This window comes from Eptesicus fuscus, chromosome 2 (genome assembly GCF_027574615.1).
Source record: "Eptesicus fuscus isolate TK198812 chromosome 2, DD_ASM_mEF_20220401, whole genome shotgun sequence".
Lineage (NCBI taxonomy): Eukaryota > Metazoa > Chordata > Mammalia > Chiroptera > Vespertilionidae > Eptesicus > Eptesicus fuscus.
Genome location: NC_072474.1, coordinates 34,574,609 through 34,602,133, shown reverse-complemented (window position 1 = coordinate 34,602,133; position 27,525 = coordinate 34,574,609). Strand labels below are relative to the sequence as shown.

General features: G+C 42.7%; 1 protein-coding gene across 1 annotated transcript; it reads right to left on the bottom strand.

Annotated features, from left to right (window-relative positions):
- LOC103300840 (aldo-keto reductase family 1 member C3-like) lies at positions 1-27,525 on the bottom strand. Its single transcript, XM_054726489.1, has 10 exons — positions 27,377-27,525; positions 15,085-15,184; positions 11,993-12,160; positions 8,479-8,595; positions 7,795-7,872; positions 6,805-6,927; positions 4,957-5,066; positions 3,160-3,325; positions 2,503-2,585; positions 1-210 (listed from the first exon to the last, which is right to left on the bottom strand). The coding sequence occupies exons 2-10, from the start codon at positions 15,169-15,171 to the stop codon at positions 168-170; spliced, it is 975 nt and encodes a 324-aa protein (XP_054582464.1). The 5' UTR covers positions 15,172-15,184; positions 27,377-27,525; the 3' UTR covers positions 1-167.

The following is a 27,525-nucleotide window of genomic DNA, read 5'->3' as shown; positions in this document are numbered from 1 at the left end:
GGGGGAAAGGATCGAGTTTAGAGACTTTTCTTTCCTGGTCCAGGGACTCAAGCCATATTGTGACTGGTCAAGCTGAGGGGCACAAAATGAACCAGATGTCTTCTTGTCCTTGATGTTCTCCAATTAGCAACCAAAATAAAAAGCTGGAGCACCCTCTGACACTGTTGTCAATATTCATCATTAAATGGATAATCTGGGTGATCAGCAAAACTAAAAGGTAAAAGGAGAGGCTTAGTCAAGTCACTGTTTCTGGGCTGAATAGAGAGGTTTCTTTTAAACTGGCTTAAGTATGAAAATTAATATAATCTTCTTTATGGGGAAGTGCAAACCCAACTAGTGTTATAATAACCATGTGCTGCTGCATTACAATGTAATACATACATTGTAAAATACAACTATATTTACTTGCACTTGAGCACCTACACAAAAATAAATTATTACATTCTATTTTTGCAGGTATATTATTCTACAAATTAAGGAGATAAAACTATTGGTGTTGCTATTATAATCTCCCAACTGGCAGAAATGAATTATGCTTTCCTTTAAAACAATGTTAATCTGGTTAAATATATGAAGTTAATAAACATTTAAAGTTGATGATGAGGAATGTGATAAAATATGACTGTTGTTCAATTTCTTCTAAGCACTCAGAAAAGTATATACTAGACTAAAGATGGATACAATGATTATAAAATAAGTCTCTTTGATAGATAGCTTCCAGTTATCAAGCACTACATATATAATAATTTTTGAGAATGAAAATGCTAAATCATCCCCAGCTGGTATGGCTCAGATGGTTGAGTGTTCTCCTGTGTACCAAAAGGTTGCTGGTTCAATTCTGAGCCAAGGTTTTAATCCATGGAGAGAATTGATATGCAGGAGGCAGCTGATCAATGTGTTCTTTTCTCTCTCTCTCCCTCTCCCTTCCTCTCTCTCTAAAATCATAAAAAAAGAAAATGCTAAATCATTGAATAATTATTGATTATTGCTTCTCTATTCTCTCTTCCTCTTACGCTTCTACCTATTCATTCAATCAATATTTATTGATTATTCAAGGAAAGAGTAGTTTATTTAAAAACCTGCCCTAGGATCTGTTCAGCCAGCATGGCTCAATGGCTGAGCTTCGATCTTTGAACCAGAAGGTCACAGTTCAGCCACATACCCAGGCTGTGCCCAGTGTGGGACTTGCAGGAGGCAGTCAATCAATGGTTCTCTCTCACCATTGATGTTTCCATCTCTCTCTCCCTTCCTCTCTGAAAATAATAAAAATATTTTTTAAAATAAAATAAAAACATGCTCAAGGATCTAGCATTCTGTGCTCAACAAAAAGTAACCAAATAGGTCAGTGAACTATATGGCATGTTAATTAGGGATAGGTGCCAAGAGAAAAATAAATCAGGGTAGAGGGAAAGAAAATGCTGGACGAGGGTGCATTTTTAGATACAGTGACAGAAAAGGTATTACAGAGGTGACATCTGAGTTAGGACTTCAAGAGGTGGAGGACTGAACATCCAGCCACCTGGAGGAGGACCCTTCTAGCAGAGAAAAGAGCCAGTGCAAAGGCCCGGAGACGGCTTGGCATATGTGACAAGCAGCCAACGTGTCACTGGAGCTGTGTTGGATGGAGTCAGGGGGGAGAGCGGTAGGTTTTGGGGGCAGAGATGTAGGGAGGGAGCACCCTGTTGGCTCTTGTATGTTGGCTCTTGTAGGCTGTGTAAGGAGTTTGGCCTTTGTTCTGAGTGACATGGCAGGCCACCAGGTACCACAAGGGGGAGTGCCTGACCAGGTCTACAGTGTAACCCCTTGGCTCTGGGGATGAAGTAGAGAAGCCAGGGAGAATCCAGTAGTGACTTGATAGTAACATGAATGAAGGGAAAGCACAGCAGCCAAAGAAAGCAAGTGTTGCTTGGAGGAGAGAGTGGCCCACTCAGGTTTCAGCAAAGATGAGGTTGTGGTTAACCTGATAAGAGTGTTGGCAAAGTAGAGAGCAAATGACTGATTTGCATGGATTCGACAGAGATGGAGAAGAGAGACCCTGGAGGCACAAGTGTAGCCTGCTCCTAGAAGCTTTTCTATAAAAGGTGATGTGGGTGGAGCCTGGGTACCTGGGAAGTGAGGTCAGCTCCACTGAGGATTTTTTTTTTAAGATGAGCACACATTTGAATGCCTTAAGGAATAATCATGTGAGGAGAGAAAAACTGATGATGTGAGTAGGGATGGGACTTAACCAGGTTTTGTTTAGACCAATGAGTAAGACAGGGGGAGAGAAGGGCTAGAGTTGAGGCACTATGCAAAGGATATTAATAAATTGACCCTAGAATTTAAGTAGCATTAAGACAGAGGGAACACGAGGGTAACAGTGAAAAGGCTTCACGAAAGAGGATTTCCAACAAGTGTCCTAAAGGAAAAGGGAAGAAAAGACCTTGTCCTTTGTGGATGGGAATAAGCAGAATTCCTTCCCTGTCACATTCTCCAGCGTCTACAATGGAACAAGCTACTTACTAAGTGTCTTTAAAATAGCGAAGGTTCCTGTTGAGGCCATCTAGAGTTTCCATATCCTCTGGTGTCAACTGGAAATCAAAAACCTAGTAGAAATGTGAGAAGAACTATTAAATTTCCCTGAGGCAATTGCTCCTCACCTTCTATCTCCCCAGACACAGACACACAAATTGAAGTAGGAATTTATGTAGGTTTTATGAGATAATTGTCATTAACTTGGGGGTCATTTTTTGGCAAAAGTCATGGGATTTATCCACTCTGATAGTTGAGACTGGCAATTCAGACCACCCTCAAAGACTTCTATTGGGCGGATGTGCTGATGTAGCAAAGGAATCCTAGAAATATTTGAGCCCAAACCTCATCTCATTTAACTCCTTCATTTTATAGCTGAAGAAATTAAGGGATGGTTTGCCCGACGCCATGCATTTGGATTAGAAATCAGTATTGAGACTAAAACTGACCCTGTTTAGTGTTCTTTCCAACCCTCATGCACCTCCTCACCCTGCAGCAAGTGGAGGACAGAATGATTAAATACAACACTTCTGTGCACAGAGTACAAGGAGACAAATTTGGCCCAATACACATTGATAGCCTCAACGATAACCACCCCAGGGAAATGTTATGCTGTCAGTCCCTGCTGCCCACAGCCCTACTCTGTACCTGGAAGTTCTCTCGGATTCTCTTCTCAGTGAAGCTTTTGGCCAGGACCACCAAGCCCCGCTGCAGCTGGTAACGCAGGGCCACCTGAGCTGCGGTTCGCTGGTGCTTTTCAGCAACGGCATTGAGCACTGGGTCCTCTAGGATAACTGGGTAGTTCTTGGTCACCCTGGGAAGGAGGCAGAGGGCTCTGAGTCTGAGGCTGCGTATCCATTTCACGGCGAAGTGGGGGTGGGGAGGGCTTCTCATTTGAGGGGGCTAGTCCTCTAGAATCTTCCTCATTACCCTCTGGCTACCTCAAGGTCCTGTTTTGCTTCTTTTGGTAACTCCAAAGAAGAACAAGAGAAAGTAAGACAGAAAGGGAAACCAGGTATATTTAAAAAAAAACATTTCTGAGAAATTTAGTAAAAGTTTGAATAAGTCAAAAAGACAAAATGGTTGCCCAAACTAAAACCCAATAACCACCATCACAAAAAATAACTACCTATTGTATAAGAATTTGCTATTTCAAAAACATAGTTTCAATTCATTCTCTCAGTTCTGTCATCCAGCACTAAAAGGTGCATAATTTATATTGTTCTTGAAGAAATAAACTAAAACTTGCAGAAGGGGTCACTTATATCACATCACTCAACTATTAAGTGTCAGAATTATGGCTTGGGCTAGTTTTTTCACTCTTCATAGCCAACCCTGGAATTTATGAACATTTTACTCATAATGTTGTCCTATATAATAAATGCCTAGCGACTGAATGGCAGAATGACTAGAATGACCAGAACGACCAGTCGACCAGTTGCTATGACATGCACTGACCACCAGGGGGCAGACACTCAATACAGGAGCTGCTCCCTGGTGGTCAGGGTGCTACCACAGTGGAAGCGCTGCTTGGCTGACCGGGATGAGTGGCTGGTCCTGCTGTGAACCCCGGGCCAATGAGCAGGAACCCAGGCTGTAATCATAGCCTCCTCACCCCAGGCTCCTCCTCCCCCTTGCTCTCTGCTGCCTCCTCCGGATGCCTGCAGGCCATGCAGTGCTACAGCCGGGCTCGCAGACCTGACCTCGGAGGCTGGGAGGCGGGTTCATGGCCACCACAGGACTGAGGCCTATTGAGCTGCCTCTCAGTGCTGTTGTCCCTGGGTCCCCTGGAGAGGCGAGTGCTCCAGCTCCACAGAAGATGCCAGACAGGGAGCAGCTGCTCAGAGGGTAGGTCCACAGCCACTCAGCTGACCTGGATGAGTGTCACTCCCACAGCGGGCCACACCGCCCACCAGTGCATGAATTCCATGCACCAGGCCCGATGCACGAAATGTGTGCACTTGGGGGGGTTCCCTCAGCCTGGATTGTGAGAGGGTGCAGGCCAAGCTGAGGGACCCCACCGGTGCATGATCGGGGCAGAGGAGGGACGCAGGAGGTTGGCCAGCTGGGGAGGGACCATTGAGGACTCCAGAATGTGTCTGGCCCTCTTGCCCAGTACAGATTGGCTAGATCCCAGCAGCAAGTTAACCTACCAGTGGGAGTGTCTGCCCCTGGTGGGCAGTGCACGTCATAGCAAGAAGTTGAGTGGTCTTAGCATATCATTAGCATATTATTCTTTGATTGGTTGAATGGCCAATTGGATGATGAGATACTTAGCATATTAGGCTTTTATTATATAGGATGTTTTTATAGAGTCTTTACAATGTAGCCTAGGGAAAGGGGTAACAAAGATGAGTTACTGATTTCCCCCAGAGAGTTGAGAGAGGACTCCAAGAGGAATGGCATCTAGGATGAGAATAACTTTTTAGAGAATAACTTTTTTACCACTCCTTTTCGGGGTCAGAGCCCAGGGCACCATATGCAGTGAGGACAATGTCCTTGGACTTGCAGAAGTTCAGCAGTTTGCTCTGGTTGAGGTACAGGTGACATTCTACCTGCAGAACACCAAACAGAAGCATTGGATTATAGAACCACCAACACCAAGTTTACAAGGAACATACAGTGCTGTTTTACATGGTGTAAAAAATACTTAGGAATACCAGCTACATGGACAAACACATGGTTGTCACACACAGCTGTGCCACTGGAGCTTCCCAAGTCTCAACTCTGGCTACCTACCCAGAGATAGCATCGCAATATTGAGCTCAGTGCTTGTGATAGGGTGGACCTAAATCTAACAGAAAGAGTACTGAATTAATCTGAAAAGTAATTATACCATTTTAAATCTTAGAACACATATACTTATGTGAACAGGGGGTTAAGTTTTTCTTCAAGTGTCCTTTTCAAGGCCTTTGTGAAGCGATTGGGGAGGTGATTTAGCTGTGAATCCATCAAGCAGAACCGATAAGCATGGTCAGGCCAACCCACCAGGAGTCAAACCATCATCTCTTCAATATCATCTCATTGCCTGATGACTAATTACAATAGCTGATGTCTGCACGTAGCAGCATTCCTCACCCCAGACCCTTCCCCTTTATAATCCTGTCCCCTGCACTTTGCTGGAAGGCAGAATTAGATGCTTGTCAGTCTCCCTGTCTTCTTGGTTGGTTAGCCTTCTCAATAAACACCTTATATGATTCAACCCTGTCTTCGTTATTGGACCCAGAAACAGGCAGCCCGAGCCCAACCAGGGGTTTCCCAGCAACTCTTGTGGAAGACGAGTTCAGATGATGAGATGAACAGATCTCCCCGATTCTCAGGCTGGAGGCCGTGGTGGTGTTCTTGGGTCTTCTTCATGTAAACTCCCTCCCACCAAGCAGCCTCAAGTTGGCCAAACACTATCACCCATTAGAGCTCAGGATATATCCAGCTTCTCCCTTAATTTTTCACCAACCACTCCAGTCAAAACCAACGTTCTTTCCTTTCTGTTAATTGGTGATCTCAAAGTGGAAGTAAACCTCCAAAAGGACACAAAATACAACTTTTTAGAACTCTTATTTGTATTTTTTATCTAAAAATAAAAAAAGTCTTACTAATATTTAATATATCAATTGACTACCATCCTCTCAGTTTGCATGTTTAAAAGGAGATGAGATAATCCAAGGAGTGTAGGCCATTTCAACACTCCTGGTTTCTTTCACTATTCTCCAAGACAAGTAGGTGTTATGTGGTGTTCATTAAAGTGAGTTTATTTTAACAGGTAGCCTTCTTAATTTAAAAAAAATGTATGGTGGTAAAATATACATAACAAATTTACCACTTAAACCATTATTAAGTGTACAGTTCAATGGTATTAAGTGCATTCACATTGTTTGTCAGTGATTTTGTACTATCAAGGGGCTCAATGGTTCTCATGCACAGAACTCAAGAGATGTTAGACTTAAAGATGAATCACCCACTTTCTTTTATTCTCAAGTGTTCCAACTTTGTCGACCTTTTATGAGATAAGAAAACTTAGTAGTGTGTTAGTTCTAAATTTTTAGGACCAATCCCCATAACACCTAGTAGATGTACTCCAACCTGACCCTTAGATGTTGTTGTTTTTTTTTTAATAAAGTGACGTGGTCTTGGCAACTGTCTTCAACAACTTGAAATACATTCTGTTCTCTTGAAGCAGCTGATGTCCAAAGTTACAATACACTAGAGGGAGTGCCCTTGGAAACTTGTGGAAATGAGAAAAAAGTAAGCTGAAGAGGAGGGAGAGGAAGTCAGTGGTGCATTGACGGGGCTCACCTGGTTGCATACAGGCTTGTATTTGAGTCCTGGTTTGTTCAGGATCATCTCCAGCTGCTTGACGTTAAAGTTGGATACACCAATGGACTTGGCCAATCCTGCCTCCTTACACTTCTCCAGGGCCTGGGGAGGAAGGGTTGTGAGAGGTCATGTGTGTAACCGGCTAGAGAAGCCTAATGGAAGCACAATGAGAGTAGGGGGTGGGGATGGGAGAGAATATGAGCCAGAGCAGGAGAGAAAGTCTTGAAAGATTCAAGTGTCAATCAATAAAACGGGAATTGGCCAAAGGAGGAGAATAAAAAATAATAGAAAAAAATGGGTAAGAACATAAGAGTAAGAAAAGAATGCAAGCGGGCAAGACAGAGCTAAAGGAGCCAGATGGTCTTTAGCTGAACACCAGGTAAAATTTGATTGAATGATGGCAAAATCATCTGCAGGAAGTAGAGCAGTTGAGCACGGGGAACAAGAGGGTGGCCCCTCTTTTCTCTATGACCCCATTTCCTATTATTTCCCTTCAATATATTTCCCTTTCTGTTCTAGTCACACATGTCCTCTTGCTGTTTCTGGAACATGGTAAGTTCTCTCCCATCTTAAAAACTCTGCCTTGGTCTTCTTTTGGCCTGTGTCACTCTTTGTCCAGATATCCATATAATCAATTTTCTCACTTCCTGCAAGTCTTTGATCAAATGTCATCTTCTCAAAGAGGCCTACCCCACCCATTCTGTGTTTAATTGCCTATCTGTGTCCCAACCCCTGCACGCTCAGTTCCCATGGGGCCAGAGACCTCGGTGTTATTCACTGATGTTGCCTGAGTATGTCATGGGCACTCAGTAAGTATTTATTGGATTATTAAGTGGATGAATTGAGAACATTGAGGCAGAGGGGCATTCAGGGACTTCCTTGAGTCTACACAGGTGGCAGAACTGGACTAGATCTACCTTTCCTGAATTCCCATCTGTCCTCTCTCCCCACAGGGGCAGCTATACTCACCTCCCAGGTGGTACAGAGGTCCACTGTGTCAGAAATGAGTTTCCCATCTGTGTCCTTTGGTAAAATCTCCTCCCCAGGCTGTAATACAGGCAAGAAGGAGAAGGTGTATAAAGCCATGTCTGACTTTACCCAAGCTGTTGAGGCTAATGGAATAATCTATCCTCACTTTTTAAAGGAATTTTAAGGTTAGGATAAAGGGAAAGGAAGTACACCTCCTAGAATTGTTTTTAGCTGTTAAAGGTTTAATAAATATCATTTGTGTCAAGGACAGTTTGAGACACCCAGGACACCATTCTAGAGAGAGCCTGGCATGGAGCATGGCTCAGCAAGCTCCTTTCTCCTGAGCTCTCCCACCTCACTTTCTACCAGGAGGTGGTCATATGAGAGGTCAACCTGTCAGCCTTTCAAGGGCTGAGTCTCGTCCTCTTTGAATTTCCTGGACCTCAACTGACCTCCACATCGGGACATTCCCCAGACACAGGTGGGCACTGGGTTCAGATTCAGGAGCACAGGGGTTGTCTCTCTGGAGCCGAAATAATGAACTGAGATGGAGATAGGTGCAGCCAAAAGAATAGGGAATCTTAAAGTATTATGTATGTTTCTTCTCATTTTACAAACTATCTCCTGTCTTGCACTCAGCTACAATGTTTATGTTGATAACCAAAGTAAATAACTTTTGCTAACCTTCAAAGCTACTGGGAAATGAATAAGAAAAAGATCCACATAGCTCAGCTGCAGTTTCTTCAGTGACATTTCCAGGCCAGTTTGGACCAATTCTGGACGGAAAAAGGTGCCCCACAGCTGCAATGGTTGAAAGAGAAGGAGTGTGAGATTATTTCTTTAAGAGTCTTTCAGCCCTAGCCTATTTTGCCCAGTGGATAGAGCATCAGCCCATGGACTGAAGGGTCCTTGGGTTCAACTCCATTCAAGTGCTTGTACTTGGTTGCAGGTTTCATCCTGGCCCTGGTCTCCATCCTGGCCCTGGTCGGTGTGCATGTGGGAGGCAACCAATGATGTTTCTCTCTCTGTGTCTCTCCCCCTCCCTTCTACTCTCTCTAAAAATCAATGGAAAAATATCCTCAGGTGAGGATTAACAACAACAACCAAAAAAAAAAAAATTCTTTAGAGATTAACAACAACAAAAAAAAAAGGGTCTGTAGGAGAAACTGCCTAGAGTGGCTCAATTGGTTGAGCTTTGTCCTGTGCACCAAAAGTTTCCTGGTTCAATTCCCAGTCAGGGGACATGTACAGAAGGCAACTAATCATTGTCTCTCTCTCTCTCTCTCTCTCTCTCTCTCTCTCTCTCTCTCTCTCTCTCTCTCTCCTTTCCTCTCTCTAAGCATGTCCTCTGGTAAGGATATATATATATATATATATATATATATATATATATATATATATATATATATCCTACCTTATAATAGAGAAACATGCAAATTGACCGCACCTCCGCTATGCCCATGATTGGGCCTGCGAGAGGCTGGGGGCGGGACTCCGGGTGGCCTATCCGGCCGTTGAGAAGACTAAGATGGCGGCGCCCAATCCTCTTAGTTCCTGGGGTCCCGGGGCGATCACCACCCTGGGGCGGGCGTGGCAGGACTCGCCCAGCCCCTCCCAGGGTCCCTGGGAACATTGCAGGCATGTGGTTGCTGAGACCCAGACCAGGCCTCTGGCCACAGATTCATAGCTTTGCGGAGACCTAGGGCAGGGATCTGCCTCATCTGCAGAGACAGAGGTTCTGCAGTGCCCCCAAGACGTGGGTGGACCCAGCCAGGGATCAAGGGGCATGGAAGGACTCCTGGCAGAGGGGCAAGGACCCTCACCCCTGAGGCGGGGGTTGAGGGGTGGAGCCACCTCAGTGAAGGGGTGCTGCACTGCAGGGTACTGGACTGACTGACGTGATTCAGAGAAGCTCCCAGCGCTAATGGGCCTCGCTCAGGCGGCCTTCACACTTCAGAGGCAGTGACTACTGCTCCTGCCTTCACCCAAAAGCAAGCTTGCTACACCCTGCCCCATAGCAGAGCATGCCTAGGCAGTGAGTGGGAAGCCTTCCACCTGCTTCGGAGAAAGGGGGGCAGTAAAGAATGGGGGGAGAGGAAAGAATGTGGAGCATCCGCAATGAAGAGGTGCTTGAGAAAGAGGCTCGGAAGCCTGACTGGAAGGTTTGTTCTGTTTGCTAGGCCGCTGCCCCTTAGGAAGCGCAAAGAGCATGGCTCTGAGGGCTTCCTGTGTGCTCTGAGGGCTTCCTGAGTCAAGTTCCACAGCCAACTGGAATTGGCCTCAGTTTCCTGGTCTGTAAAATGGATGAAGCATGTCCCAGTGCCTTCACTGAGCTTTGATGGCCAATTGAGATACTATATAAAGAAAATGAGGGAAGAAGTGAGAAAGAAAAGGAAGGACAAAAAACACAAAAGAAAGATTGAAAGGAACCTGTAAACCCATTGTCACTTAAATAGGGAATATAGTCAGTAGTGTTGTAATGATGGTATGATGCCAGGTGGATACTAGAAATATCGGGGAACACTTTGTAAAGTATATGATTGTCTAACCACTATTCTGTAACTAATATAAAACCTGAAACCAATACAAAATAATGTTGAATGTAAATAAATGAAAATTGGAGTGAAATTTTTATAAATTTCAAAGTTTAAATCAAAGCTGTAAAGGAAGGAAGGGGAGAATAAAAAGAGTTTTTCATTTTGCCACTTCATTAAAAAGACAGTTGTCTTTATGTGGTGCTTTTATACTTTTCTAAGTCATTATCTCATTTTAATTTCCGGGCAACTTAAAGACAAGATAAGTATTCCCTCCACTATTCAAAGAAAGGAAATCTTGGTGTCTGGTCCTAATGATTCAATTGTCAAGCCCTTATTGTAAAGCAGGGTTAGTAAAATTTTCTGTGCAGGGTCATATCTATACTAATAAAAGCCTTGGGGGTGATCAGGCCAGCAGGGGAGGGTATTTGGGGGCAATCAGGCCCGCAGAGGAGCAGTTAGGGGTCAATCAGGCCAGCAAGGAAGCAGTTAGGGGGCAATCAGGCAGGTAGGTGAGCAGTTAGGAGCCAGCAGTCCCGGATTGTGAGAAGGATGTCCAACTGCAGGATTAGGCCCTGTGGAATCGGGCCTAATCCTGCAGTTGGACAACCCGAGGGGTCCCATATTAGAGAGGGCGCAAGCTGGGCTGAGGGACACCCTCCCCAGTGCACGAATTTCGTGCACCGGGCCTCTAGTATATATATATAATGCTAAGTGACCGTCTCACCTTATGACTGATAGCTATGATGGTCACTGACCACCAGGGGCAGATGCTCAATGCAGGAGCTGCCAAGCTGTGGTGACTTGACAGTGGCGGTTCTCGGGTGATGCACCCCAGAACCAGAGAAGAAGGAGCCTGATTCTGGGGTGCGTCACCCAAGAACCACCCTTTCACAATCCGGGACCCCTTGGGGGATGTCAGAGAGCTGGTTTTGGCCTGATTCCTGCAGGCCAGGCCGAGGGACTCCACCTGCCAGAGGGACCCCGCTCACTCCACAGACACCCTTTGAGCTGCAGTGCTACCCCAGGTGTGGCTGGCCACCGGGGAGGGACCATGGGAGGTTGGCTCCAGGGCATCTTCAGCCTTCTTGCCTAGTCCCATCCCGCCAGCCATCTTCTAATTAATTTTCTTTCAATGTGCATGAATCTGTGCACCAAGGCACTAGTATGTGTGTGTGTGTGTGTGTGTGTGTGTGTGTGTGTGTATACACATACAGTACATGTATATATATATATGTGTGTGTGTGTGTGTATATATGTACATATACGTATATATGTATATATGTGTATGTATATATGTATATATATATGTGTATATATATATATATATATATATATATATATATACAATCTTTTTCTAAAACCTTTATATGTACTTATTATATAACACCCATAAAAATTCTGTGACATAAATAATATCATTTTTATTTTACAACTTGGGAAGCTGAGGTATGGAATTTAAATAGGTTTAAGTCCAAGGTCACACATTGAGAAAGATTCAAATATAGGAAGTCTGAAGAGAACTCACATTCCAACCAGCATGTTCCTAACCAGTCTTCCATAGTCGGAGAGTGAGTCAAAATGAAACCAATGAGAGGGTTGCCAAGAAATTATTCAGTTAAGAATGAGCTTCCCTCAGGTACATATGCAACTCTACAGAGCACCTTTGAAGTGTAGAATATGTCATCTCTCTTCACAGTGCCACTGGCAATTTTCTTCCGGATGGCCCTCCCAATCTCTTCTTCATTTAGGTACATATAAGCTGAATCAATATGGCGATAGCCTATATCAATTGCTCTCTCGAGGGCCTCTTCCACTTTACTCTTAGAAACCTAGAAGAGCATAAAAAATAAAGACTCGCTTACTGAAAAGCACATGACCAATTCCATGAGCAGAGCTAGTTGACAGAACCTCTTGCTTTTCTAAGGTCTAGGAGCTAGAGGTGACAAAGCTAATTGTTGACTTATAACATGTGATAAATGCTTAACAACTGTCTAAAGAAAAGTCTTGATTTCTAGTATTTGATAATTTCTATGGTGCAAATACTCCCGCCCCCCACCCCTCCCCCCACCCCCCCATGGCTAATTTCAAGCTACCAATAAGGGGGAAAGATGCTCACAAGTGAATCTTGTGAGTCATGAGCTGGCCCTAGCACATTGCTGTGTTTAACCCCCTGCTTCTGGATTTATACTCTATGTGATCTGTAGACTTACACAACCTTTAGATTTACATTCCTAAATTAATTCACTCAATAAGAGATTATGAAGTTGGTTTCAGCCCAGAAATCCAATGCTAAAAATTATCTATCAATGCAATGAAGATGTAACTTTAGATGGAATACATTACTGATTTATCTATGTAAACTTGGAGAAACACTTCAGACAACATCTGAGGTATGACAAAACTGTAAAATAAAATAAACTCCCTTTTCACTCAAAAATACTTCATAATTACTTTTTGGTGATAATTTTTGATTCACAGCTTTGTTCACAGCTGCCTACTTTTCTCCTGGCCCATTTGGCTGAACCTATTAAATTATCTGTAATTATTCCCTCTCCATTACCCGCTTCTACCTCATTTTATAATGAAAAGGTCTGTGGTATAGTTTAAAATGTTCAACTCCTGATGAGTTAATTATCTCCATGGAGATTAACTGGCTATGGATAGATTGAAGAGCTAAATCAAAGGAAAAGCAATACATACCAGTGTTCCTGCTGCAGTCCTCAACATTCACACCACATGGCTCTCACACTCGAGAACCTATCCTACAACTTTCCTAAAACCACCATAAACTTCACCAGGAAACAGTGAAGCTGAGTTATTGTCAGGTTGTAGTGCTTGAACCAGAAACATGCAAGGTGTTTGATGGACCTGGAAAGTATTGTGCTAAGTGAAATAAGCTAGTCAGAGAATGATAAGTACCATATGATTTCACTTATATGTAGAATCTAATAAACAAAATAAACTAAGAAATGGAGACAGACTCATGGATACAGAGTAGAGATGGACAGCTATCAGAGGGGAGGGGTTGGGGATAGAGTGGAAAGAATAAAGGGATTAAGCAAAGAAAAAAAAAAGACTCATGGACACAGACAACAATATGGTGATTTCCAGAGGGAAGAGAGGTTAGATATGGGTAAGAAGAGGATAAATGGTGATGGACTGAGACTTGACTTGGGGTGGTGAACACACAATACAATATACAGATGATGCAGTGTAGAATTGTATATCTGAAACCTGTATAATTTTATTAACCAACTAGAGACCCAGTGCATGAAATTTGTACACTGTGGGGGTGGTGTCCCTCAGCCCAGCCTGCACCCTCTCCAATCTGGGACCTCTCGGGGGATGTCCAACTGCAGTTGGACTGTTTAAACTGGCAGTTGGACATCCTTCTCACAATCCGGGACTGCTGGCTCCCAACTGCTCACCTGCCTGCCTGCCTGGTTGCCCCTAACCACTTCTGCCTGCCAGCCTGATCACCCCCTAATCACTCCCCTGCCAGCCTGATCAATGCCTAACTGCTCCCCTGCCAGCCCGGTTTCCCCCAACTGCCCTCCCCTGCTGGCCTGGTCACCCCCAATTGCCCTCCCACCCCTGCAGGCCCGGTCACCCCCAACTGCCCTCCCCTGCCAGCCATCTTGTGGTGGCCATCTTGTGACCACATGGGGGTGGCCATCTTTTGCAAGGGTGTGATGGTTAATTTGCATATTACCTCTTTATTATATAGGACTAGAGGCTTGGTGCATGGATTTATGCACAGGTGGGGTCCTGCCAGCCCACCCCGTTTGGGACCAATTGGGCCAGGCCAGCCAGGGAGAGGGGAAGCAGGAGGTTGGCCAGCTGGCCCTGCCCCCAATCAAGGGGGGAGGCAGGGGGAGGGGCTGCCTCCTGATTGGGTTGGTTGGCCAGCCACAGTGCACATCATAGCAACCGGTGGTTCAGTCGTTCCAGCATTCTGGTCATTTGGTTTTTATATATATAGATGTCACCCCAATAAATTCAATTTTAAAATAAATAAAAAAATAAAAATAGTTTTCCGAAAAGAGAGAGAATTTCCAAGTGCCAGTTGGCCCTCCCCTTGGCACAGTACTAACAACCTGGCTTTAAGAGACTATTTCCACCCAGACCACCAAAACTCTACCATGAATCTTGTCTCTCTTCCTCCAGGTCTTTCTGTAACTGAGATTTCTCAATATTCTCAATATTGTAGTGAAGGACAGGGGCAACTTGGACATTAGAAATTACAGAGAAACTTCATCACAAGCAAGCTTGCTGAGAAGTCTCTGACCTGTGGTAACATGATAACTGTGCTCCATTTATTCCAATATACCGTGAAATGGCTACAACTGGACAACAAGTGAGAAACAGACTTATCGACCCCTGAACTGCTGAAAGGTGACAATCTTCATCTCCCTTGATACAGTGCTACTCTGAGATCTTTGGACAAGCAGCAGCAGAATCACTTTGTAGCTCATTAGAAATATGAACTTTGAGCCTTCTCCAAGATCCATTCAATCAGAAACTTTGTGCGTAGAGCATCTAAATCTGCATTTCTAACAAGATCCTTAGATATTTTATGCCTATTAAAATTTGAAAAGCACTGACTTACTGCACAAAGTAACCTAACCTGGAGAGAAAGTGTCCTACCGATGAAGAATAAGACGCCCGTCTGTATTCCCCAAATTCAAGCAGTGACTAGTTCTGGTCAGGACCCTATCTACTGCCCCTCCATCTCCAAGGCCATTAGGGTTACCTTAGTAGGAGCTGAGGTGCCAAATCCCAGAATAGGCATGGAGTGCCCATCATTCAGCTTCACAGAAAAGTGTCTCATTGCACGCATCTCCTTTCACTCTCTCGGTTAAACAAACAGATTTTCTTTATTAAAAGTCATTTGAAGAGAGAAAAAAAACAGTATAATTGCGATTTTTAACAGCTTTAATGAAGTAAAAGTCACATATAATAAAATCACCCCTTTTTAATTACACAATTCAGCAGCTTTTAGTATATTCATAGGATTGCTACCACTATACAACTTTGGAGCATTTTTATCATTCCCTAAGATACCTCACACTCATTAGAAACAATTCCCATTTCTCTTTCCCTCCAACCCCTGGTAACTACTTCCTATCTCCATAGATCTGTCTATTTTGGAAATTTTATGTAAATGTATTCATACACTTTGTAGCATTTTGTAGTTACCTTTTTTCACTTAGCATGTTAAGGCCCAGCTGTGTTATACTTCACTTACCAGTATTTCATTCCTTTTTATGCCTAACCAGAGGCTCAGTGCATGAATTAGTGTACAGGAGGGGTCCAGCCGGCCCTCCCCAATGGGGGTCAATTGAACCAGCTGGTGGGGGGAGGGGACACAGGAGGTTGGCTGGCCAGCCCTGCCCCAATCAGGGTGGGTGGGGCCAATCAGGGGCAGGGCCAGCCTGGAGAAGGGGCTGAGGGAGGTTGGCCAGCCGGCCTCGCCCCTGATTGGGGTGGGTGGGGGCCTATCAGGGATGGGGCCAGCCTGGGGGAGGGACCTCCACCAGTTGGCCACCCCCACCCCCAATTGGTGGGGGGGTCAATCTGGGGTGGGGTCAGCTGAGGGGAGAGGCCCCTGGCAGTTAGGGGGGCTGATTGTTGAGGGGGCTGGCCAGGGGAGGGGCCACAGGCAGTTGAGGAGTCTGATTGGGGCCCTGATAGGTCCGGTTGGAATCCCCAGTGTGTGTCATAGTGACCGGTCCTTCTGGTCATTCTAGTTGTTCTGTCATTCTGGTCGCTTGGCTTTTATATATAGACTAGAGGCCCAGTACATGATTAAATCATGCACGTGTAGGGTCCCCTCGGCCTAACCTGCCATCCAGGCCATATCCACTGCCCCGCAAAGCCTAGCATGCTCCGCGGACACTGCTAGCAGCCTGCTCCCCACTTTTGATGGCAGGGGGTCTGCTGGTGCTGGAGCAGACACACAGCTCCCCGCTTTCAATCGCAGGGGAGCTGGCTGTCTGTCCGCTGGTGCACCAGGCCTTTCGAAAGCCTCTGGCACGGCGGAGGCTTTCGAAAGGCCTGGTGCCGGAGTGGACAGACAGCCAGCTCCCCTGCTTTCTCTCCCTGCTTTTGATGGTCTGCAGCAGGACGTGGGCTCACTGCCCCAGAGGCCCCTTCTGTGCCACAGCACAGCCATGGCGCAGACGCTGAGCTCGCGCCGCGGCTGGCGATGCGAGCTCAGCGTCCCGCCGGCCCAATCGGCCACCCCAGCCACCCCGAGTCCCGCCCCCTGCGCCTCCTGCTGGCCCAATCGTGGGCGTAGTGGAGTGATGGTAATTTACATATTACCCTTTTATTATGTAGGATATCATCCCTTTGTATGGATATACCACATTTTGTTTATCCATTCATCAGTTGATGAACATTTGGCTTTTTCTACTTTTTGACTGTTATGAATAACTAGAGGCCCAGTGCATGACATCTGTGCAAGGGGTGGGGGTCAGGGAGGGCACGTTCTCCTCAGCCCAGCCTGCACCCTCTCCAATCTGGGATCCCTTGGGAGATGTCCGACTGCTGGTTGAGGCCTGATCCCTTTCACAATCCTGGACTGCTGGTTCCTAATTGCTCACCTGCCTGCCTGCCTGGTCACTCCTAACTACCCGCCACTGCTGGCCTGATTGCCCCTCACTGCTTCTGCATGCCAGCCTAATTGCCCCTAACTGTCCCCCCACTGGCCTGGTCGCCCCCAACTGCACTCCGGCTGTCCTGGTCACCCCCCACAGCTAGCCTGGTCACCACATGCAGCCTGCTTGTTCAGTTGTTTGGTCATCCCTCACTAACCCCCCTGCCGGCCTGGTTGTAGGCAGCCATCTTGTTAGGGTGTGAGGGTAAATTTGCATATTACCTCTTTATTATATAGGATTACATAGGACACTTCTGTACACATTTATGTACAAGTTTCTCTGTGGACATACATTTCCAGTTCTTACGGTACATAAAGCTTTCCCTCTATTTGTGTCTTCAATTTCTTTCATCATTTTGTAGTTTTTAGTATACAGGATTTTCACCTCCTTAGTTAAATTTATTCCTAAATAATTTATTCTTTTTGGTGCTATTATAAATGTGATTGTTTTCCTAATTTCTTTTTCAGACAGTTTACTGTTAGTGTATAAAAACACAAATGATTGTTGATTTAGATTACTTTTATTTCTTTTTCTTGCTTTAGGACTTCCACTACTATATTGAATAGAATTGGCAAGAGTGGGCATCCTTGTCTTCTTCCAAATACAGATACTATTTATGTCTCCCCTCAATTCTGCCTACACTTACTTTATATATTTAGGTGTTTTGGTGTTGGGTCAGTATCCTACCCAATAAAATGGTAATATGTAAATTACCATCACTCCGCTACGCCCACAATTGGGCCAGAGGGAGGCGCAGGGGGCGGAACTCGGGGTGGCCAGGGTAGCCAATTGGGCCCGCAGGACACTGAGCTCACGTTGCCAGTGGCGGCGTGAGCTCAGCGTCTGCGCCATGGCTGTGCTGCAGAACAGAAGGGGCCTCTGGGGCAGCGAGCTCACGTCCCGCCACAGACCATCAAAAGCGGGGGAGCTGGGTGCCTGTCCGCTCCGGCACCAGGCCTTTTGGAAGCCTCCGCTGAGCTGGAGGCTTCTGAAAGGCCTGGTGCACCAGCGGACAGGCACCCAGCTGCCCCGCGATCGAAAGCTACAGGCTCAGACACGGAGACTGCACCATCTTGAAGGGGAAAGTGGATCTTATTGGAAGCTTGAAAATCTACAACTGCAGCAACCACCGAATAGCTGTGAGCCCCAGAACACCGGTCCCCAATTGGCGCAAACACGCGATTCAGAGGAGCTCTACACTCCACCATGGAAAGGTCAGATTTCGCCTGGGATAAGGTGAGGTCTCTGGTCCCGGCGGGAGAGAGAAACACGCACACTGCGGGAGCTGGAGGACCGGAGGAAGTCTGTGCCTCTAGTATATTTATGCACTGGGCCTCTAGTATATTTATAATTGTTATGCCTTCCTGGTGGATTGGCCCTTTTGTTGTTTTATAATGCTCCTCTTTGTCTCTTGGGATAGTTTTTACTTAAAATATATTTTGACTGTTACATGTATAGCCTCCCTTGCTCTCTTTTGGTTATTATTTGCACACTTTTTCTCTCCCTTCACTTTCAGCCCATGTGTACTTTGCTTTCTGGAATCTAAAGTGATTCTTTTATAGACAGCATATAGTTAAGTCTTGGAATCATTTGTTATTTGTTTGTTAGTTTGTTTTAATTCAATTAGTCCCATTCTGTCTTTTGATTGGGGAGCTTAACCATTTACATTTAAGTAATTACTGATAGGGAAGGTTCTACTATATTACTTTGATAGTTGTCTTCTGTTAATCTTGTTCTTCCATCTCTCTTTTTAAAAAAATATATTTCAATTATAATTTACATTTATTGTTATTTTGTATTAGTTTCAAGCATCTGTCTTTTCCTCTCTTGATGTCTCCTCATGTTTTGTAGATTTTTTTTGTAGTGGCTATCCTTTGAGTTCTTTTTCTTTTGTGTAACTTCTATAGGTATTGTGTGTGTGTGTGTGTGTGTGTGTGTGTGTGTGTGTGTGTGTGTGTGTGATAACCTTGGAGCTTACATACAATATTGTTATTTCAACTGTGCTAAATCCATCAGAATTTCAAGACTGGTGAGGAAGATGCTAGTTCTTTGGTCAGCCACAGAGAAGATGGAGCAGGATGCATATATTAATTCTGTTCTTCCCTAGGGGGAGCTGAGAGCTGGGGCTTTGTATCTTCTCACTCTGTGCTGAGTAGAGGGAGGATCTATGGTATCTGCTAGCCCATGCCACCATCTCTGTCTACCCTGGGTGGCTAGACTGTGGCAGACCCATCAGAGCTCCTGGTGAGGAACTGCTAGTTCTTTGGGAAGTTCTGGAGAATTTGATGAGCTGGAGATAGAATGACAGGGATAGGGCAACTTAAAACACCACAAAACTCACTCTTAATAATGTTTAGTGATTTTTCTTGAATGAGTACTCCTTGGATTTTGACTTTGGTTAATTTACAGAGTTTTTGTTTTGTTTCGTTTTGTTTTTAATCCTCACACAAGGATATTTTTTCCATTGATTTTTAGAGAGTGTAAGGGAGAGGCAGAGAGAAACATTGATGTAAGAAAGACACGTGAAAGATGCAGTTGCATGTGTAGAAAGATGTCACAACTTTGTGAAACTGGGTTATGGCAGTTCTGATAAAAACCAAGTATCATGCAAAAATAGTGTGGACAGTAAACAAAGGTGGTGACACACAATCGAATTCCAAGGTATGAGCAGCTGCTTAGAGCCTACTCATCCCATTAGTATTTATGATTATTTTAAGAAGGAACTGAAAAAACCAGCAGGTATAGAAAATGGTGGCGGAATAGACAGACAGGTCCCAAGCCTTGTCCCGGAGCAGAAAAAAAGAACAGCTGAGGATCGCATGGGGAGTATTTGTTGGCGAGTTAAGGGACAGCTATACTCCAGGAGAAGGTGGGGGACTTCTGGACGGGGTTCCCTTGACTGGGTAGCCCCCACTGCTGCTGAGTCCCCTCCCAGAGCTATGGGCTCAGACATGGAGACCGCGCCATCTTGAAGGGGAAAGTGGATCTTATTGGAAGCTTGAAAATCTACAACTGCAGCACCCACTGAACAGCTGCGAGCCCCAGAACACTGGTCCCCAATTGATGCAAACACGCAGATTCAGAGGAGCTCTACACTCCACCACAGAAAGGTCAGATATTGCGTGGGATAAGGTGAGGTCTCTGGTCCCGGCAGGACAGAGAAATGTGTGCACTGCGGGAGTTGGAGGACCCGGGGAAGTCTGTGCCTAGAAAAATCGGTGGCAGTTGGGGCTGGCATGATCCATGAATATGGAAAGGGGTCCACAGAGCTGTTAACAGAAGGGATATCTAAAAAGCAACCCATTTTGTTCTGACGCAAAAGGACAGACTAAAAATTCTAAAAGTGTGCTGGCTGCTTAGACCCAAGGGGGAAAGGCAGACTGTGCAGACTTGCCTGCAGCCCCATTGTTCTCACACTTGGGCTTTTTCCTCTTCAAATCCTTGTTTCTGATTACTAAGCCCAATACATAGGATCACCCAGTTGGGGACAACCTGGGAAACTGCAGGGGAAAGTTGTTTTCCTGGAACCTGGGGATCAGAGCAGGGAGTGACCGTTGGAGAGCCAGCTCTGGGGCAGCCCACTCCCACAAACTGGTATTGAGTGCCACAGGGAAAGCAGGATCTAAGCACAAGCTAGAAAGTCCATATAGACCCAAAAGTCAATCCAGAAACTCTGCCACCCAGGGACTGAATCACAAATTGACTCTTGTGTAATCAAAAATAAAGGAATACGAGAAATTAAGACACTACCTGCTTAAAAATCAGGATTGGCTTACAATACTGAGGAATAGTGGAACGAGGGATCTGCAATATTGTCCTGACTGGGAAACAGGCGTGCCGAACAGAACAATAGAGGAAGTGAAAATGACCTTCACTACTGCACATTTTATTTTATTTTTTTCATCTTTTACTTAAGAAACTAATTTTTTCTTTTTTCCTCACTTGATTTTACCTTTTTAATTATTACATTTTTATTTTCAATCAGTATTATTACTACTACTATTTTACCTTTTTTATTTTTTTAAGTGTCATTTCATTTTTTCTTTATTTTACTTTAGGATTAGTGTTCTACATTCTATTTTCATCTTTTCTTTAGCATCGTTTTACTCTATCTCAACTCTACCTTTAGCCATCACTCTCTTCCTAACTTTTCCCTTTTTGTTGTCCTGTTTCTCTTACCTTTTTCCTGCTTTAGATTTTCTTTATTTTTTCTGTTTACCCCTGTTAAAATTTCACCCTACTTATATATCTAATTTACAATCCCCTGCTCCAAGTCCATACACACCTCTCTCTCCTCTGTCTTAACTATCCAAACAATTGTCTTTCTCTCTGTCCTTTGTTGTTATTTGCTTGAATGTTGATTATATTGATTCTTTATGCTTTTTTTGTGAGATTGTTTTGCTTATTCTTTTTTTTTTGTTTGTTTGTTTGTTTTGTTTGCTTTGTTTTTTGCTTCTGTTTTCCCTCACCTCACTTGATATTAGTTATTGTTGTAGTTTGTATTAATTTCCAGGTACTTGTTGCTGGCATTTGCTGGGATTAGTGGCTGTTCTCTTGAAGTTTTCTCCCCATATACATAGTTTGCTCCCCTTTTTCTTTCTTAGTCTCTTTCTTTTCTCTCTTACTTTTTTTTTTGCTTTTCCCAATTTCATTTTGACACTCCTATTTTTTTTCTTTTTCCTCTTCTTCTTTCTCTCCTATCCCCTAAGTTGCCTTTCTCTGGTGTTCACCTTTATTGGGGGTTATTAATATCATGAATAAATTTTTGTTCAGTGCCTTGAGTGTTGTACCTGGTTGTGTTGTATTTTGTGCCTTTAAATCAACAAAGGAGAGAGAGAACTACATAACAAGACATCCGGAGAAGAGAGACCATGGGGAGACAAAGAAACAGCCCACATATGAAAAAAAAGCAGGCATCACCAGAAAAGGAAATAAACAAAATAGAGGCAAACAACCTGTCAGAGAAAGAATTCAGAGAAATGGTCATAAGGTGGATGAAGAGGATGGAAGACAAATTCGACAATATGAGTAAGAACCAAGAGGAAATGAAGAAGAACCAAGAAGAAGTGAAAAATGACATCGCTGCTGTAAAAAACTCAATAGAAAGCATCAAGAGTACACTAGAAGAAGTAGAGGACTGCATCAGTGAGCTAGAAGACAAGTAGAGCAGCTTCTAGAAAAAAACATTAAAAAGCAGGAGGACAGCCTAAGGGAACTTTGGGACAACAGAAAACAAAATAACATCCGCATAATAGGGGTTCCAGAAGGAGAAGAAACTGAGCAAGGAATAGAAAATCTGTTTGAAGAAATAATGACAGAAAACTTCCCTGATATAGGGAAGAAAACCCCACACAAACCCAAAAAGCTCACAGAGTCCCAAGCAAAATGAACCCCAAAAGACCAATGCCAAGGCACATTATAATTAAATTGGCAAACACCAATGACAAAGTAAGAATCTTAAAAGCAACCAGAGAGAGACAGAAAGTTAAATACAAAGGAACCCCCATCAGACTAGCAACCGATTTCTCAACAGAAACTCATTAGGCCAGAAGGGAATGGAATGAAATATACAAAGGCATGCAAAGGAAGGGTCTGAATCCAAGAACACTGTACTCAGCAAGGCTATCAATCAAAATTGAAGGTGAAATCAGGAGCTTCACAGACAAAAAAAGCCTAAGGGAATTTATTACCACCAAACCATCAATGCAAGAAATGTTAAAGGGTCTGCTGAAAAAAAAAAAAAAAAAAGGAAGTGAATAAGGAAAGAAGGGGCAAAGAATAAAAATGGCAAAAATGGCATCAAATAAGTACTTATCAATAATAACTTTAAATGTAAATGGATTAAATAGCTAATCAAAATAAATACGGTAACAAATTGGATAAGAAAACAAGATCCATATATCTGCTGTCTACAAGAAACCCACCTCAGAAAAAAAGATGCACACAGACTTAGAGTGTAGGAATGGAAAAAGGTTTTTAGGCAAATGGAAATGAAAAGAAAAGCTGGGGTAGCAATACTTATATCTGACAAATTAGATCTCAAAGTGAAGGACATAACAAGAGATAAGGAAGACCACTTCATAATACTAAAGGGAGCAATCCAACAAGAAGAAATAACTCTGGTAAACATATATGCACCCAATACAGGAACACCCAAATACATAAAAAAAAAAAAAAAAAACCTCCTGGAGGATATCAAGGGAGAGATTGACAGCAATACACTCATAGTAGGAAACTTTAACAACCCACTATCACCATTGGACAAATCCTTGAAATAAAAAATAAGTAAAGAAACATCAATACAAAATGACTCACTAGATCACATGGAATTAATTGACATCTTCAGAACATTTCACCCCAAAGCCACAGAATATACATTCTTCTCAAGTGCACATGGGTCATTTTCAAAGATAGATCATATGTTAGGACATAAGCAAAGTCTCTTCAAATTCAAGAAGATAGAAATCACATCAAGTATCTTCTCAGATCACAGTGGCATAAAACTGGAAATCAACTACAATAAAAACAACCCAAAGAAATAAAACACATGGAGACTAAACAGCATGCTATTAAACAATGACTGTTACCAGAGAGATCAAGGAAGAAATAAAAAACATCATGGCAACAAATGACAATGAAAACACAACAATCCAAAATCTATGGGACACAGCCAAAGCAGTCTTGAGAGAAAATTTCATAGCTCTACAAGCCTACTGCAAAAAACAAGAAACAATGGTAATAAATTACCTAACCCAACAACTCAAAGAGTTAGAAAAAGAGCAACAAGAAAAGCCCAGTGTAAGCAGAAGGAAGGAAATAATAAAGATCAGAGCGGAGATAAACGACATAGAGACCAAAGAAACAATACGAAATATCAACAAAACCAAGAGCTGGTTCTTTGAAAGGATAAACAAGATTGATGAACCTCTAGCCAGGCTCACCAAGAAGCAAAGAGAGAGGACCCAAATAAACAAAATCAAAAATGAAAGAGGTGAAATAACAACAGACCCCGACGAAATACAAAAGTTTGTTAAAAAATACTATGAAAAACTTTATTCCAACAAACTGGACAACCTGGAGGAAATGGACATATTCCTAGAAAAATATAACCTTCCAAAATTTAATCAGGAAGAATCTAAACAGCTCAATAGGCCAATAACTATGGAAGAAATTGAAGCAGTCATCAAAAAGCTTCTGGCAAACCAAAGCCCTGGGCCAGATGGCTTCACAGGGGAGTTTTACCAAACATTCAAGGAAGAACTATAACCTATCCTCCTCAGACTATTCCAAAAAATTCAAGAGGAAGGAACATTTCCAAGCTTCTTGTAGGAAGACAGCATCACCCTAATACCAAAACCAGATAAAGATAACACAATGAAAGAGAATTACAGGCCAATATCCCTCATGAACATAGATGCCAAAATCCACAACAAAAATTCTAGCAAACCGGATCCAGCAAAACATCAGAAAGATCATACATCATAACCAAGTAGGATTTATCCCAGGAATGCAAGGATGGTACAATATCCGCAAATCAATAAACGTGATACATCACATAAACAAATTGAGAGATAAAAATCACATAGTCATATCAATAGATGCAGAAAAAGCATTTGACAAAATCCAACACCCTTTCTTGATAAAAACTCTCAACAAGTGGGAATAGAAGGATCATATCTCAACATAATAAAAATATATATAATAAGCCCACATTTAACATCATACTCAATGGGCAAAAAACCATTTCCCCTAAGAACAGGAACAAGACAGGGATGCCCACTCTCACCACTCCTATTTGACATAGTATTGGAAGTATTAGCCATTGCAATTAGAAAAGAAGAAGAAATAAAAAGCATCCAAATTGGAAAAGAAGTAAAGTTGTCCTTATTTGCAGATGACATGATATTGTACATAAAAACCCCGAAAGACTCCATCAAAAAACTAGTAGACTTAATAAATGAATTCAGCAATGTAACAGGATACAAAATTAACGCCAAGTAATCTATGGCCTTTCTATACACCAATAGTGAACTTACAGAAAGAGAGACTAAAAAAGCAATCCCATTAACCATCACACCAAAAAAAATTAAGATACCTAGAAATAAACTTAACTGAGGTGGTAAAAGACCTATACGCAGAAAACTACAGGACACTAAAAAAAGAGATAGAGGAAGATGTAAGCAGATGGAAGAACATACCATGTTCATGGATTGGTAGAATCAACATCATTAAAATGTCCATACTACCCAAAGCAATCTATAAATTCAATTCATTCCCCATTAAAATACCAATGGCATATTTCACAGACCTAGAAAGAACTCTCCAAAAATTCATCTGGAATAAAAAAAAAAAACAAAAACGAATACCCACAGCAATCCTGAGAAAGAAGAGTAAAGTAGGTGGGATCTCAATACCAGATTTCAAGCTGTATTACAAAGCCACTGTCCTCAAAACAGCCTGGTACTGGCACAAGAACAGACATATAGACCAATGGAATAGAATAGAGAATCCAGATATTTACCCAAACCACTATGCTCAATTAATATTTGACAAAGGAGGCATGAACATACAATGGAGTCAAGACAGTCTCTTCAATCAATGGTGCTGGGAAAATTGGACAGATACATGCAAAAAAATGAAACTAGATCACCAACTTACACCATACACAAAAATAAACTCAAAATGGATACAGGACTTAAACATAAGACGGGAAACCATAAAAATACTAGAGGAATCCACAGGCAGCAAAATCTCAGACATATGCTGAAAGAACTTCTTCACTGATACTGCTCCTAGGGCAATGGAAGCTAAAGAGAAAATAAAGAAATGGGACTACATCAAAATAAAAAGCTTTTTTACAGCAAAAGAAACCATCAACAAAACAACAAGAAAGCCCACTGTAAGGGAGAACATATTTGCAAATGCTATCACTGATAAAGGTTTAATCTCCAACATTTACAGGCAACTTATACAACTTAATAAAAGGAAGACAAATGATCCAATAAAAAAATGGGCAATGGACCTAAATAGATACTTTTTGAAGAAGACAGAAGGAAGGCTAAGAGACACATGAAAACATGCTCAAAGTCACTAATTATCCGAGAGATGCAAATCCAAATGACAATGCGGTACCATCTCACACCTGTCAGAATGGCTATCATCAACAAATCAACAAACGACAAGTGTTGGCAAGGATGCAGAGAAAAAGGAACCCTCATGCTCTGCTGGTGGGAATGCAGACTGGTGCAGCCACTGTGGAAAACAGTATGGAGTTTCCTCAAAAACCTAAAAATGAAACTCCCATTTGACCCAGTAATCCCACTTTTAGGAATATATCCTAAGAAACTAGAAACACCAATCAGAAAGGATATATGCACCCCTATGTTCATAGCAGCACAATATACTATAGCTAAGATTTGGAAACAGCCTAGGTGCCCTTCAGTAGATGACTGGATCAGAAAACTGTGGTACATCTACACAATGGAATACTATGCTGCCATAAAAAAGAAGGAATTCTTACCATTTTCAGCAACCTGGATGGAACTGGAGAACATTATGCGAAGTGAAATAAGCCAGTCAATGAAAGAAAAATACCACATGATCTCACTCATTTGTGGATAATACAGAACATTATAAACTGATAAACAAAAAGATAGATACAGAGGCAGTAAAGCATCTATCAGACTGTCAAATTACAGTGGGAAGGTTAGGGAGAGTTGGGGGAGATAAGAGATTAACTGAAGGACTTGTATGCATGCATATAAAGCATAACCAATGGATGCAAAACACTGGGGTGTGAGGGCATATATGGGAGTGGTGTGGGGAGGCAATGGTAAGATATGTACACATATAATACTTTAATAAAAAATGGAAAAAATATAACATACCTTTGATACAAAACAATCTAATTTCTGCAATTCTATCCTAATTAAACTATATAACTTTTTATATACCAAGATGTTTATTGCAGCATTACTAGTAATAGAGAAAGCTGGAGAGTAGTTTAATGACCAAGGACTTAAAAATCACTACAATTCAGTACATCAATTATAATGCATGGATAATATATTATAGCATAATGATAGAGTAATGTACAAAGAGTAAAAATAATACATACAAATGGTGTTTATGCAGATTTTATAATTAAATGGGAAATTATTACATTGTTAATTACATAAAAGTATGGAGTACAGAGATGTGAATGAAGCAGATTTAACTATGTAAAAATGCATACAAGGAGTGTAAAACTCCAAAATGTTGATAATTGCTACAATACTTGCTTCATTGTGATTTTGTTCTCTTATCTATAAACCAATTGTTAAGATTTCTAAGTGAAAATATATTACTTTTGAAAAAACAGATTACAATTTATTTTAAAGTTACCTGGATTTGCAGTCTTTATTGCACAATTTGCCACAAAGAACTTCTCAGCAAGTGCTCAGCCTCCGTGTATTTAGATTCCTAAAATGCCACCTTCCCAGCTTGCTTGCCACTGACCTCTGTTCAGGCCTTTCTCTGCCCTCTCAGTTGGG